At 40.4% G+C, this 16358-nt stretch overlaps 1 protein-coding gene across 5 annotated transcripts in view; it reads right to left on the minus strand.

The window, feature by feature from the left end:
• The window catches only part of HOOK3 (hook microtubule tethering protein 3), an 87407-nt gene extending 71077 nt beyond the window's left edge, over positions 1–16330 (minus strand). For 2 of the 5 annotated variants that reach the window (XM_042023457.1, XM_042023454.1), the window contains exons 1-2: positions 16207–16329; positions 2039–2124 (exon numbers count right to left, since the gene is read on the minus strand). In XM_042023457.1, coding sequence (XP_041879391.1) covers positions 2039–2124; positions 16207–16263 — 143 coding nt within the window. In that variant the 5' untranslated portion in view covers positions 16264–16329. Of the gene's footprint in view, positions 1–2038; positions 2125–16206 lie in introns of all 5 variants that reach the window. The other 3 variants (XM_042023456.1, XM_042023455.1, XM_042023458.1) reach the window with 2 other exon arrangements.
• Between the last annotated feature and the right edge of the window lie 28 nt (positions 16331–16358).

Genomic DNA, 16358 nt, shown 5'->3' on the forward strand with positions numbered 1-16358 from the left:
AGTGTGATTATGTGGCTTCGGAAGCTATGGTCAAGGCTCAAGTAGCGTTCTCCCCAGTTACATCAGTTAGTGAGGAGGAGGTTTGAGCAGCAGACAGATCCTGCAGGTCAACAACCAGCTGCAATCTAGTGTTGGCAACAAAGTTTTGGTTTCAATAGCCATTGAACCCTTCTGAGAATCAAGGACTGCTAGGAAGAGATGGGATCCACCAGACTGTGGTGGGCAGACACATCTTCACTAACGGGCTGGCCAAGGTGGTAAGAACAGTTTTATAAAAGTAACAACAGAAAAATGAACAGTAAGTGACAAAGCAGTGGACTCTGTTGAAAAACTAGGGGCGAGGAATGATGTGAACAAAAGATACCTCATAGTCAACAAAACAGGGCCAGGTGAAGTGGGATCACCCCAAGCATATGCACACAAATATAGAAAGGCCTAAAGAAGAACACTCTGGGGAAAGCTTCATTCCTGGGAATCAGAATGACTGGATGCATACATGGAGTGCTTGTGCACTAATGCATGCAGCATGGCAAACAAATACGAAGAAGCAGAGCTCTGTATGTAGTTACGAAGTCACAGTCTCACTGGGATCATGAAGTTGTGGTAGGATGGCTCACATGCCAGGGCTGCTGCCATGAACATACACAGGCTCTTTAAGAAGAACAAGCTGAGAAGGCAGTGACAGGGAGACGCCCTTCCTGTGAGAGAGCAGTGGGAATGGATGAGCTCTGTCTTAGGATGGATATGAGCCAGCTGAGAGATTACTGGACAGGATGACTAAGCAGACTAACGTAAGTGACACTGTTACAGATTCCTGCTACAGACTGCCTGATCAGGATAGCATCTTCATAGAAGAACTCATCAAGCATGACGGAGGGAACTGGATAGCAAGGTGGGCTGAAAAATGGCTGAAATGCCAGGCTCAGAGGTTTCAGAAGCATGAAATCCAGCTTGAGGCCAGTCCACTAGCAGCATACCCAGTGGGTCAATACTATTAAATGTCTTTAATAGAGACCTAGATGACGGGACAGAGGGCAATTTTTCATATAATACAAAAATGGAAGGAGTGTTTGATACACCTGATAGTTGTGTTGACATTTAAGAGAAATTTGACAAGCTGGAAAAACACATTGAGAGGAACCTTACACATTTCAGAAAAGGTAAGTGCAAACAAACCCTATTCACCAGTATATACTGGGGGCCAGCTGGTTGGAAAACAGCTTTTCAGACAAGAAACTAGGTAGAAACCAAGTGGAACGCACTCCAGCAAGGTGTCCTTGCAGCAAAGAAGGCCAAACACAACCTGGGCTGTGTTGGGAAGATCGTTGCCAGCAAGCCAAGGGAGGTACTGCTCAGATATGTTAAACCCGTATCTGAACTGCTGCATCCAGGACTCCCCAGTATGAGAGACACCTGGACATACATAGTAGTTCAGCAAAGGGCAATTAAGATGATTAACAGACTGCATTTTCTGTCAAATGAGATGAGACTGGATGAGTTGTGTTTGTTTAGCCTCAAGAAGAGAGGGCTCAGTAGGATCTTACCAATCCTGTGTATAAATAACCTAATGCTTCTTCTTTATACACTCACATAATCTCAGTGGTGTCTAGTGAACAGACAAGGGATAGCAGAAACAAATTGAAAAGTACTTCCAACTGCAAACAACTAAACTGACAGTTCCATTCAGTTTATCACAGAAGTTTCATTACATTAAACTAATTCTAACAACGATCAGGACCTTACCTTGCACTGATTTCAATTTTAAGTGGGAATCTGTAAGTTCAGTTTTAATTCAGCTTACTTTCCAGTAAGTTCACACCTGACTAAACTCTTCCCTAAAACAAAACTTTTTTTATTTAAGATAGTTATCTGTAAACAACAGAGAAAAAAATCATTAGTCATGTTCCAGTTTAAAGTACCATCTAAGCCACATCCTTACGGAATACCAACCAAGTTTGAACTAAAACACATGTAAATATCGAAAAATGTACAGATAAAAATCCTCTGTATTTAATTCATTAAGTAAAGAATTACTTACATTTTTTGAAGGACCTGGGCCATCACAACCCCACTCGTTAAATCTTCCACAGTCTGGCATGGTGCCTCAACATTAAACGTTTGGATCTGTGGGAGAAAGGAAAAAGTTATCTTTTTTTCCTTCAATGTCAAGGAATTTTCAAAAGTTTGAAAAAAATGATACCAAATAGCAAACAGAATAAATGCCACACATTTAGTGTACATATTAGGTTTAAAAAGCTTTATATTTAATAGCCATCAAAGAAATTGTTTTCTCAATAAACTTTGCTACAAAAATCAGTATTAAATTCTCCAAAAGGCAAACTTTCCACTGCATTTTCTACTTACTGAAAGTGATCAGTGCATTAAAGTACTTCCATATATTCATGTGCATATATTCAAGTACACTGTCTCAATCAACAAAAGTAAGAAACTCAGTTTTTAGAAGAAACACTGAACCCACAGAATGCTCATCAGCTCCCCACAATGAGAAGACAAAATGTAGATTGACTTATATATTCCAAACTTCGTTATTCCCTGCTATCAGACGGAAGAGAAGAAGACGATGCTGTTAAACCATAATTGGTCTATGCACTACTAGCATTCTGAGCCTTTCAGTCTGCTGTATTAACACAGTGACAGGCACTACAGTCCACAGCAAAGCACTTTTCTTCCTTGCTCTCTTGGTGAGAAGAATCAGTCCACTTCAGTACAATCTTTTTAACTGGTCTAACTTATTCGATAATTTATTTTAAAGTAACATTATTTTTAAATGATGTGGATGATTTTGCAAAAGTAATTTTGATGGTATTATTTGGGGGATATCTGCCTAGTGTTCTCTGCTACTATCCTCCTCCTAGGGGAAGCCTGGGCTTATTTGTAGAAAGCACTACTCATATGCACAAGGGATAAGACAGTCTACAAGAGCACTTGCAGCTTCAGAGTACATAAATGTTAGATACATCAATCATTTTTTTTTCTGAACATAATGTACGACCATTCATGCTTTAGTGGCATCTGAAGGAGTAACAGTGATCAGTCATTTCCCAATAAATACCCTTTATATGTGTGTCTTAGAATAAAAGACAATTCATGTAACAGTGTGAAATTTTGAAGGTACTTCTCTGAGGAGACTCTCAAAAGGTCACGTGCACAACAACCAGATTCTTCTTACACTTTTGGAATAGGTATAAGCACTCTAGGTCATGGAAGGTACAATAGATCATGCAAGAACTCTAGCAGTGCCATTTAATATTAATTTGGAGTACAGGCACCTAGGTGAATTTTCCTTTTTTTTCCCTTTATTCTGGAGAAAAAAAAATAACACTCTATTAGGAAAAAAAAGCAATGATATCCATGAAGAGTCAAAAATTTAAGCTCTCAGAGCAGGTTTCCTGATCAAGTTCAACTGTGACCAGTCAATCATGTCCATGTTCCAAAAGCACATGAATAAATTACTGAGTGGCATATAAAACAGACAGAAGTGACCTCTGCACTTCTGATTCAGACTTTCTTACAGCATGGTCTGAGCTACTTTAAAAAAACCAAACCACAGCTGCTTCTCTAGAAAATCAAGAAGCCATCATAGATTGTCAGGACACTAGATGCAAATTGGAGTGGGTGGGTGAGGAAAAAAAACCCACACATGAAAACACAGCATAACAGGATATAACACTGATTTGCTATTTTGCCAGAAAATTGAATTTACCAGTAGTCTCTGAATTGTGGCAACACTGTTGAAGGAATACAGAGACAATTTTGAGTCCCCAGCTCAGCAACACATTAAACAAGAAATAATACTTTACAGCTAAAAAAAAAAGGGGCTGCAATGATACCATGGATGCTTATGCTTGAAGAAGTTCAAGATGCAAAAAAGAAAAAATTATCAAGCATAGAAAATGGAAACGTTTTTCTAATTTTGCATATTATACCTTTAACTAATGAAAATTGAAATCACTTTGCTGCACAATAGCCAAATCAAAAAATCACTTAAGAAGTACTGCTATTACGGTTTTGCAGAAATAGGCAACGTTAAATGTTATTTTCAAATAAGCAACAGCAACATAATTAAGGTCTTCAGAGTTTTTTAGATTTATTTTGTAACTTGATATATGAAACACCTCCTTGACTAAATAAAAGCGTATGTAGATGATATCACTACACTGATGGTTAAAGAAAGATGACTAAGCCTATTTCCAAAACACAGAAAAACAAGATGCACATTCTCTGTTATTTTGTATATAATTTTATCATCATACTTCCCCAACACTTTACATAGAGAAAAAAGGTCAAAAGTTTCACTAAGGTTCAGGTAACCTATTTCTTCCTCCCATAACCACACATGCAAGATTGCCATTGAGGAAAATAAATGTTTTTCATAGTAAGCTGTGAAAGAACAGAAAGAAAGACTTAAATTAATGTGACTTTTATCTTCACTCATGTTTAAATTTTATAATAAATGTCTTTGCTTTTATATTTCAACTGTGTCAAATTTATGCTGCAAAACATTTATACAAATCTTAAAAAACAATGAAGTATATCCTTTTCATATGCTTCAGCAAGTATCCTTCAGAGATACAAAAGTAACAAATTTTCTTCAAAAAACCTTACATAAAACAGCTTTTCAAATTTGCATCAAAGTTAAACTCCTATACCATTCTCAGTTCTACAATATGCTAAACCCCTCTAGGAAAGCAGAGTTCATTTTCCAGAAGGCAAAAAATGGTAACAATGTGGCAATGCAGACACAGAGTCCGGCCATGGAGAAAAAGGAGCAAATTTAAATTTGTGCGTGTGTGTAGGCCTCTAAACAGCTATTGAGTAACAGCTGTTAAAACAGTGCTCTTCCTGTGCATTGTGATGTATCTCCTTCTGGAAGACTTCTCTCCCTTCCTGCAGGAACTGCTCCTCTGCTCCTCCTTCTTGAGTGTTTGCAATGCACTCCTCATCTTTAGTTCCACAACACTGAAAATTAATTCCTGTTTGCTGATATGATTCTTGGGATTTTTTCCCCACTTCTTGAACCAGTGTATGGAGTCTGTGGGCACACATGAATCTCATGGATGCAACAAGGCCAAATGCTGCAACTGGGTTGGGGCAGCCCCCCAATCAACACAGTCTGGGGGATGAACAGATCGAGAGCAATCCTGCTGAGAAGGAATTGGGGGTGCTGGTGGGTGAGAGGCTGAAAATGAGTCAGAAACGTGCATGGCCAGCAGGTTAAGGGAGGCAATTTTCCCACTCTACTCTTCTCTCATGAGACCCCACCACTCTTATATGTCCAACTCTAGGGTCCTTAGTACAAGGAAGACATGGACCTGTTGGAGCAGGTTCTGAATAGGGCCACAAAAATGATGAGAGGACTTTCTTCCTATGAGGAAAGGCTGGGAGAGTTGGGGTTGTTCAGTCTGGACAAGAGAAGGCTTCAGGGATATGTCACTGTGGCCCTTCAGTAGTTAAAGGGAAGATGGGGACATACTTTTAAATAGGCCCTCTAGCAACCAGAAAAGCAGTAACAGTTTTAAACAGAAAGAGCATAGATTCAGACTAGATACAAGGAAGAATTATTCTAAGATGAGGGTGGTGAAACACTGGAACAGGTTGCCCAGAGAAGTGGTAGATGCCCCATCCCCAGTAAGGTTGGGTTAGGCTCTGTGCAACCTGATCCAGTTGAAGATGTCCCCACCCAAACCCAGGGGGCTGGACTACTTGACCTTTGAAGGTCCCTTACAACACAAACTATTCTACGATCCTATCACACAAGAGTCTGGGGAAAAGAAAGGGGTAAAGTAAAAAACCCCAGCCACTTGACTCAATCACTAGGTCTAGTAAGCCTTCATACCTTCCATCAACTATCATGTAATGAAAGAGAAGGGTGCTTTAATTTTACTAAATATTAATCCAGATCTCTGATCCACACGGACATGAACAGTAAATTTTTATACAAAGCTTAAAATAAGGATTAACAGGTGACAGTTACAACGTAAAGGAGGCTATCACTGGGGACTAAATAATTGCTTCAGGAAGACAAAACCTTAGAAAATTTACAGTTCCTCATTACATATATGGCTAGAGAGGATTTGTTAGCTACTAGAGATAGGATGCAAAAATGTTTTTCATGAAAAACACCTTTGATATGAAGGTAAGTGAACTGGACAAACACTCAGTTGTCAAAGACAGTAGGTAAAAACCAGGATGAAAATGTGATGGGGAACTCAGCATAACGAAACTTGATGGGGAAAAAAAAAAGTAAAAAACAAACCAAAGCAAACCAATTCCGCCTCAAAGACAAAAAAAATTCTCAATGACCTTTCCCTTCACAACACTAAGGGATAATGAAAGACTTGCTCTTTGCTGAGTGATTATATACACAGCTTGGTTTTTATTACTGATACAGTTACGTAATAAACCTTTTAAGTATGGTTTTGCAATAATACCTCAAATCGTTGTTAGTGGTTCTTAGCAGATAAAACACTGTGTGACTGGTTACGTTAAGTATAAACACAACAAACAGTAACACCCAGTTACCAATTTATCTGAGCAAAGCACTCCCCAGTCACTGCTGGGGGATAAACTGGGCATCGGTCCACAGATTCTGACCAACCTGCTTGTTTCTGTTGGGTTTTGCCACTCTCTTTCCCTCTCCTTATTATTATAATTATTAGTACTGTTGTTATTAGCATATTTAGTGCTATATTATATTAATTATTAGTACTATTTTATATTGATGTTCTCTCTAGCCTATTATTACTATTATTGTTGCTATTTTGTTTCAATTATTAAATTTTTCTTATGTCAACCTGAAAGGTTTACCTTTTCTTTCCCATTCTTCTTCCCACTGGCAGGGGAATCAGCAGGGAATGAGCGAGCAGTTGTGCGATCCTTAATTCCCAGCAAGGGTTAAACCATGATATCACCACTTCAGAATTATTTATCCACTATTTTCTTATACTTTTGGAACTGACTATGCAAGCTCACAGCTAGCTGCCATGTAGAGCCTAGAACAATACCATGCCACTACAGAAGAAATAAATCACATAGACAAGACACAGAGAAGTGGCTGTGAAAGGAAACAAGAAAGGAACCAGCCTCACTGGGTTGGATGAAAAGAGCACACTAGCAGAGAAGATTAAGGTGGGTTGGATACTTCTGTTCTTGCACATTAATCCTGTACTACCTACAAGTTATGCAAGAATCTCACTAAAATAACGTTTACTCAGCTTCAATGCCTGGAGGAAACCAGAATATAAATTCTTTTCACAATGGCAACATAATTATGTGATACACACAGTTGTTCTTCCTCAGATGTAAAATTCTTGTATTGAGACAGATCTTTCAAATTAGAAGTGGATTCCCATCCTAAAAGCAGATCCTATGCTTTTGGATAACCTTAAGGTTTCTTCACCCATTTTTCTCCTCACAGTTGGTAGCACTGCTATCTTCTGCCTGCACAGTCATGGCACAAGCTGTTTTTTCATGCTTTCCAAGACAACAGCAGACTGCATGAAACCAACAATGGGGAAACAGATTCTCTAACAAGCAGCAGTTTTATTCCAAGATTTGAATTTGTGAATGTTTCCACTGATTTTTAGGTTGTCAGATTTTCATTACTAAAATATCAAAAGCTACTTTGCAATCCAGCTGTAATACTAGGCACTCAATTAGCCCAACAATGAAATTACAAGGCTTTTATATTACTGGTCAGGGTGGGGATTCTTCTAGGGAAGGACCTGAATATGAATTTTTAATTAATTTCCCTCTCATTTTATGTATATTGTGTTTAACCCGAAATATCTGAACAAGTCAAAGCCAGGAAATAGCTCAATCAATATATTTTATTCAAAATGACACTTTTTCAAATATTAAATATTTCCTTCACAGAAACACAGCACAGAAATTAGAAGATACACCTTTGATGCCTTAGGTTTTAACCTTTATATTTTTCAAATTCTGTACTGCTCGGTGTGTGACTCTGAAGTTTCTTGTAGCCTGTTAACTTCTGCTCTCTCATGCTAGGTAGACATAACAAAGCCTCTCCGGCCCTGCTTTCCAAGGACACCAAGACTGTTCTAGGCCAAAAGTATAAACCAAAGAGCAGCTAAGGTGGGGGGGCAAGCTGAGGGAGAAACTGAAGCTTTAACTGGAGAATTAACCCTGCTGTGCAAATGAACCAAACCTATAAAAGAGTGAAGAACTCGTGACCTGGGGTCCATCTTGGGGTCCATTTTGGCAATAGCCTGTAGCTGCCAGGGTGTACCTTTGAAGGCCTTTCAAATAAATACCTATTTTATTCTTTCACTCCTGTCCAGTCTCTGTGTCTAGTAGGCCTCTTAAGGTATCACCTTAACCAAAGCTTTCTTACTCAAGGAGTTAAGAGATGAGAGAGCCATGACAGCATAACGCAGTTACTGCTGCACTGTCTTGGCATTGCCACTAAATTGCTGCTAACTGAAGTGTTCAAGTATGACAAATTATTAAGGATACAATGAACAGAGTCTCAAGTCTGAATGGTTTTTGGTTTAACCATTTCAGAAACATTAATGAGAAGACAAGCTAACCTACCAACTCCTGTGGTGAAAATGAATGTATTCCTGTTTTCAGCTGAAAGCCAGATGAGCCAACAGATGAAAAAGAACTCTAAACAGCATTTGCAATGAAGATAAAATGAAAATATAATACAAAATAGAAAGGCCTAAAACAACACCATAAACCAATGGCTCTTTCCAGTCAATGCTTTCTCTTCTCAAAATACAAGCTACTAAGAAAATGCAAAACTGCCAAACATTAAATCAGTGCACCCATGTTTATAGGATATGTACATTCACATTCCACCAAGCACCAATGAATTTTAGCAAGCTTCAAAAGTGCCTTTTAAGACAAGAAATATTTTCTCATGGCAAAAAAAAACCCTAACCCAAAACACAAATGGTAGGATTTCCAGCAACCAGCAGCTTCCTCTGTTAATCGGAGTGCAAAAATTTCCATCTCTACTACTCAGAAGTGACAAAATAACACACTTACAACAATGTCATATTAAACACCGAAGTACGATATGTTCTACTTTCAGTACGCTGACTCACAGAAGCCTAGATGATAATTCAGCCCATAGAATTAGGACACATGAAGTTTCACCGAAGAAGGATAATGAAACTTTTCTGTAAAAAGAGGTGTTCAGTGAACAAAAGAATTAAATTCTTTTTATTCCAAATGAAGATGGCTAGGCTACTAGAAACCTGAACAACATCAGGCAAATGTGCCCAAATTGATCCATACTAAAATAAAGAACAGGCAGCAAGACCTAGCAACTATGTGAGGGCACAGGGCCAAGTAAAGTCAATTAACTTCTTGGCTAGTGGCTAGTCAGAGAAACTTCCCAAATTTATACTTATTTCTAATATTACTTAAACAACAAAACAAAAAACCCCAAATCAAACAAAAAGGAAACAGAACAAAAAATAAATAAAAACAAAACAAGAAGTGAAAAGAGATGACAGCTTTCCCCTTGCAAAATACAAAAGAAGAATAACAACTATTTAAAGCCTGTAACTCCAACCTTTGCTGCTATAATTCAGATGAGAAATATTGTCCCTATTGACAGGCGAAGGTAAGAGCTCTCTTCCCCAAAGGCACAGAAGATGAATCCAAGAACACTAAGTTCTACTGAAATATCATCTGCACACACTTTCTGATCAGTGTGGAAACACAGGCTTTCACAGAATCACATAAGTAAGAAAGATTTAGCAGTTAAAAGATAGGATTAAGAGAAAGCTGGCACTAAGTTTTCACCAGATTAAGAAATTTCAGACTTAACAGATTCTAGAACTGGTAACACAGATGTATAGCACACCACTAAAATTAGCATATCTTGCAGTTCAAGTCTTCTCCTTTTCCTTACTTATATTTCAACAGTTTCCTGAACTTCATGGAATTCTGTGCAGAACAAGATTTTTCAGAGGCTGACCAAATTCCATGGTTCCTTAATAAAAAGGCAGGAGCCACCATGTAACAGCATCTTTTGACACTGTCCATAAAATAAAATCATTAACCCTGCCAGAGTGATCAAGTCATGCTGTCTGGTTTTTTTTTTTTTTCCTAGCCACAAAAGGGGCAGTACAGTTAATAAAACCAAACACACACACAAAAAAACACACAAAAAATAAAATAAGAAACAAACAAAAAAAACCACAAACATAAATTCTGTCACAGTTAGTTACACACTTATTTCTACTTATTCCTACACTGAAGTGAAACTATGGATACCTTGCTGCCATGGCAAACAAGTTCACTCAAAGATTTTTCTTACGTAATCCTGAAATGTAGAAAGGCTGTAACTCATTTAATAATTTGCAACACTGGAATGAATAAATTACAGAGGCTCATTTCCCCGATCTATTGTGCCCAAAATATAAATCATGTGGGGTAAAATATGCATTTGTAGCTTAAGTATCCTAACTTAGCTACCGTGAGAGACTTAGCTTCAAATGGGAGCTCCACAGAGGACACAAAGCACTACACTTCCAGCATGACACACTTTTGCAAAGAAGCTTGCAGCTAAACGGCATGAAAGAGCCCTAGGAATCCCCAGGACTAAAGCACATTATCATCAGATTTACAATGCATCTTCTTGTGCAATACTTGCTCCACTACCTGCATCACTTCAAAGACATTTCCTGTATGCCCCCTTTGAAAAGCTCCCATCCCTTTGTGGCCCCAGCTAGTCCACTGAAACACAACTCTAGCTTTGTATTCATTCAGAAGCTTCTGCCTGCCACAGGCAGGAGTGGAGTGCTGGCTGGATTCCCCCGCCCTTAACCTTAGAGAGCTTTTCCCTTCACTGAAACCCTTCTCCTCCTTTTCATGCTCTTTGTTCTCCGCCCTGAATGAGCAGTACTAAGGAACTCACGGGAATGACTTAAGTCATGTATGGCAAAGGCAGGCAGAAAAACAATACAAGCATACTCTGCAGGGCACGAAACCACCACCAGTAGTTAAGGGAAAGAGTTAATCCCCCTCCCTTCCCTGTGTGGCAGGACCTGCCAGGTTGTTGGCAACAAAAGCCACAAGGACACTACTACTCTCTTTCCCTCATGGTTTTTCCAACCATGCATTCCTGCCTTAACCTTGTGCTAGTGTTGGTTGCCATGTGGCAAATAACCTTGCTGTTGTTTGCGGATTTTTTTTAATTAATTACTAGGACTTGCAAATTAAATTGATTAAACAACCCCAGACTTAGGCTCTGAAGTTGGGGGCACTTAACAAAACAAATTAGGCAACGACCTTTCTAAACGACCACACTAGAGTCAGCCAAGAAAGCAGAGAGCAGCAAGTGCAATTGTGTAGCAGGGGAAAGGTAAGAGGGGCTCACCGCTCAACTTGAATGCCTGCAATTGCTCTACAAAAGTCAAACATATTGCACCAGAGATCTCTAATGGTCCAGGAAGAACAGAATGTTAGAATATTATCTTCAAGTTTACAAGCCCCAAAATGTCACAATTAAGGCGGACAATTGTGCAAAATTCAGTTTGACTTAATCTCTTTGAAACATCTGTATTTAAGTATTTCAGAGAAGATAGAAACAGTTTTCTCTCGACACCTCCCACTTTGAGATTAACAAGCTAACAGAAAAGTTGTTTACTTTACACTCTCTAAGGTTCACAGTTCCTAGGAGCAAAGTCTGTTTCTTCTCCAAGCAACATCTTGCAACCCTTCACCAAAAAACATGAGGGGGCCGAATCGGGAGCTGAAATTGAGCACATACTAAATCATATCTAAATTTTTTTTTCAGAGAACTGCTATAAACATACACTGTATAGAACAGCTCTTCAGGAAGGAGAAAATAGAAAAAAACCCAGAATTTTGGACAAGGCCCCAGAGAATGAAAATCTAACAGTGTCAAAGTGTACGCATGATGAATAATGCCTGCACCTCCAAATTCTGCGTTCAGTTTTCCTTTCTCAGGTTGACTTAAAAGATGGCAGGGAACATATACAAACTGTACCCTATTACCTTTAATTATCGTACTCCTATGTTATCAGCCTTCTATAACTTGCTCTTCAATGTGATCTTGAAGAGAACTTCCTCTTTCTTCCTGACCTCTCAGCAACACGTTAAAAAAATCCCAATTACCTAATAATGGTGCTAGACACTCCAGCTCCTTCAAACATGGTGAATGTTACACTCAGAATATCACAGAAACACCCATCCGTTTAAAAGCTGGAGCAACAAATTCTGTACTTAGTGAGAGGTCATAAAATATAAGAAAAGGTTGCTCAGCCTACTGGTCTTTCACATTAGTTACAGGGGCTGTCATCTGCCAGGTTCCTCAAGCCACATTCCATGACTGCTGACAAGTTCAAGATTTTTGCCCTCTGAACAGCAACATATTGTATTCAAACAGAATAGTTGTCTTGATTCACTGTCGTCATCATCAACACAATCAACCACTCCGGAAACATGTTGCTTTTTTCAAGAGGTAAGACATGCTGATGCAATTATATTATCAGGAGAAAATGAAACTCTACAGCTTTATGGTCAGTGGCCAAGGATTGGAAGAAGATGCAATTTAAACAGGTATAGCAAGTTGCCTACAATCTTGGCAGCCACAAGAAACGAGAGGAGTACATAAAAACGCAAATGCACAAGCATCGAGAACAGCATAATCTGAAAAAAACATAACCGGACAGTACAGAAAAACAGCGTCCCCAATAAACTCCAGCAATTTCTCTTTGAAGAGTGCCTACCAAGCACTTGCAAGCAGCCTTCTTGAGGAATCAAAATCTGTTTCAGCAGTTGGTCACATGGTCTCTGTACTTCATACTACCATAGACAAATCCTTACTGTTGGGGATAGGCCACGACACAGAATACAGCGATGCACTGTACTGAGGAGATTTTTCAGCCAAAAAGGCAGAAATGTCAGAGGACTCACACCACATAAATTACCAAAGTGCTTGTGAAATAGAGAATACTGAAACAGGAGCCTTGCAGTGTTTAGAAAGTTCTCACTTATCACAAAAGTTTTAACAGAAACTTCGGCCTTGAGGGTTGGAAAAGAAGAAAAGCAGACAAGATGCAGCTTGGTGGAGGCAGCACATACTAAAAAAAGAGATATTTGTCATAATGAAAGAAAGTTCATGACATGTCCACATCAACTTACTACTTACAACCACTTAGCAGCAACCTTTTTGAGGAATCCCCCTGTTTATATACCAATGCTAAGCAATCTTTTCAGTATCATACCTTAGTTCTGTGCTGAAAAAGAAAACTTGTCAGGTTACGTAGCAAAAGCCTATAGCCATCACAATGATTTCACACATTAAAGTACAACTGGCACAGTTGACAGTGCTTCATGTTTTATGAAACGCCTCAGCTATGTACCTAAGTTGAGAGCACTCCTGACACCACACACACAAAAAACAACCCAAACTGAGCACCAAAAACCCATGTGTTCATATGTGAACCAGTCTTAACTTTTAAGCAAAAAAAGATGTTGTCAATCTCTTCTTAGATACACTGAAACAACTTTAGTATCATTGCAGGTATACCTCACAGACGTTTTTCTAAACTGCCTTGGCTGAAGCGCACCTTGGATAACAATTCCACAGTGCATAGGATAGTCTCAGAAGAGGTTTGTGGGAGATTTTTGGTAGAGCAATAATTCTACAATTACAGTAGGTTGCAAACAGTGCTGAAGTGCAATATCAATTTTGAGAAGCCTGTACTCGGTCTCCAGTCCTTCGTTTAGTTTTGCTCACGTTGCCACTACTGTGGCTGTCTCAAAGTAATATCATGGTCACCTGCTAAAGTGGTAGGAAGTCAAAGGTCACCCAGCTGTTTAAAATCCTGAACAAAAATTATTTAGGAACCCATTTAATGACACTGTCAGAGGGGTGAAAAATTAACAACAATTACACCCCAAGCTAAAGCCTAACAACAAAAATGGGTATTGGCAAAATATTAAAAAATAAACCAAAACATATTCAGACGTAAGCAGCTTGCCCCAGCTTAAACACAGTGGAACAGAAATCACAGGCATGCAAGGTAAAAAGCCTAAGCAATATTCTCCTTCATTAAAATCATGAGCTGGCAGAGGGAGGAGCACTTTCTTCTCACCCTATATACATCTGAGCAAACATTCAGTCTAGGCTGAACAGGTTCTCAGACTTGCAGAAACCCTTATCTATTCAAAACACAGACAAACCAGTTAAAGTACTTCTGTATGAATGTTAACCAAGCAACCTGGGAGGTTAAACCTGTTCTACTGAGCAGCCAGCTTCTCTGGTATAATGGGAAATGACTGGTCTTCCCAGATGTGCATAAACAGTTATTAAGACAGCTCTACCCTCCTCTCTAAATGAACGGTTTCCCAAGAATCATTACGGGACTTGAGAGAAAGCCAAGAAAAAAAAAGCAACTTCTTTATAGACAGTAAGTTTCACTGAAGAACAAAAAACCTCATTGCCTCTTCTGCAAGTTTCGTGTATCCTGGAATAAACTGAAGTCACCTTTCTTCTTTTTACTGAGTCTTTTTCAAAGCCACATTCACACATAAATGATGAAACTGTAAAAATAATCCATAACTTCATACGTTCATCTCAGAATCAAGCTGACCCATTTGAATGCTGTTTTAAGAGAATTTACTATTTCTGCTAACCAAAAAAGCTGCAGCTAGTCTCTTCCTTAGCTCAATGTTTGAGTGGGTGGAAAGGTGAGAAGTGCAAAGGGATCTGTGTGGACCATTACTACAGACAGGACCAGGCTCCACTGGATAGGTACAGCTTCAGGAGTGCAGATTATAAAGACTGAGCCTCTCACTCAGCTTTTCTTTGCGGGTATTAACACCCATCGACTTCCTCATATTGGGACTTTTCATTCCCCATACTTAAAGGGGAAAGCATGAAAAGCCAAAAGCAAGACAAGTGGCCAACCATAACAAAGGTAGAAAAGTTGGCAGGAATGTGAAGGAAAGAGAAATTGGGTGACTTATTCCAGACTTACGCAAAGCATTTCCCCAAAAACCTCTTTCCCAATATCGTTGCCTTCTACACTTTTAGGCCACTTGTTCACCTCTAACAATAAATTCATTTCCCTTGCTTATCCTTTTTGACTTTCACTGAGAAATCTAACCTGTTATTCCCCAGGAACTTACTCATCACCATCAGAGATTCAGTCAGCTTTGGCCTCTCATAGAAAAAATGTCTAAAAATTTCTGACTCTATTTAACAATCAGCTGTATTGCAGAGTTTCATATTCTAGGTATTTACTTGGCAATTTTGCACATAGAGAGGGGAAAAACCCCAAACCAAAATCCAGTGGTTTGAAACAACTAGTCAGTAACTCAGCTACTGCAGAAACACAAGCTCCACGTCTGTGTTACAGTCATTGCTCAGACTACAGAGTAGCTGCAAACCCAAGTTTAACATCCACGACATTTGGGCTGCTCTTTGAGTGACAGCATAACCTAAAGACATTTTTGGAAGAAACTACAAACATTAAAGTGGTATAAATCAATTGCTATTATAAGATCATAGAATGGTTTGGACCGGAAAAGAACCTTGAAGATCATCTGGTTCCAACCCCTCTGCCATGAGCAGGGACACCTTCAGCTAGACCAGGTTGCTCAGAGCCCCATCCAGCCAGGCCTTGAACACCCTAAGGGATAAAAATATCACCTCTTAGGTTGATACTGTAATATCCTCGACCTCATCGGTGAGTTCTGTCTCTCGAGACTCAAGCACTGCTTAGAAACAGACAAAAAACAAACAGGCGGAAATGCAAGTTTCTGATCAAAAAGGCGGCCTTGCTGGTCAGAGCAGCGGGCGGGGGCGAACAGCGGGGCACTGACAGACCGACGGCATAGCAGGACAAGGATCAGGGCCACGGCCTGCAGCTCGCCCGCCCAGCCCGGGCGCACCTGGGGGCGCTCCCGCGCCGGCCCCCCGGCCCTTTGTTCCCCTGCTGCAGGGGCAGCGTTGAGGCAGAGCACGGCCCTGCCCGGGCACCCCCGGAGCGCCAATATAAGACGTAAACAAGGCAGGGCCGGGCCGCTCGAGCTCCGCCGACCCCGACCCGGGCGCGGTGCGGGCCGCGGGGCCTCTATCACCGGAGCGGAGGCGCGGCGGGGCGGGAGGCGCCCAGCGCCGCGGCCCTGCGGTGCGGCACAGCTCGGTGCGGGCGGGCAGCGAGCACTCACCCAGGTGAGCAGGCTCTCGCCGAGCTCGGCGCGCTCCAGGCTCTCCACGTTGAACATGGCGGGGCTGCGGGGCCGCGGCCGGGTCGGTACCGCCGGTCCCGCCCCGCCCCGTCCCGGGCCGGGCGACGTGTCGGCGCCACCGCCCGGCCCGG

This window comes from Corvus kubaryi, unplaced genomic scaffold, assembly GCF_017639235.1.
Source record: "Corvus kubaryi isolate FWS band 111438036 unplaced genomic scaffold, C.kubaryi_AGA036_p1.0 37249, whole genome shotgun sequence".
NCBI classification, from domain to species: Eukaryota; Metazoa; Chordata; class Aves; order Passeriformes; family Corvidae; genus Corvus; species Corvus kubaryi.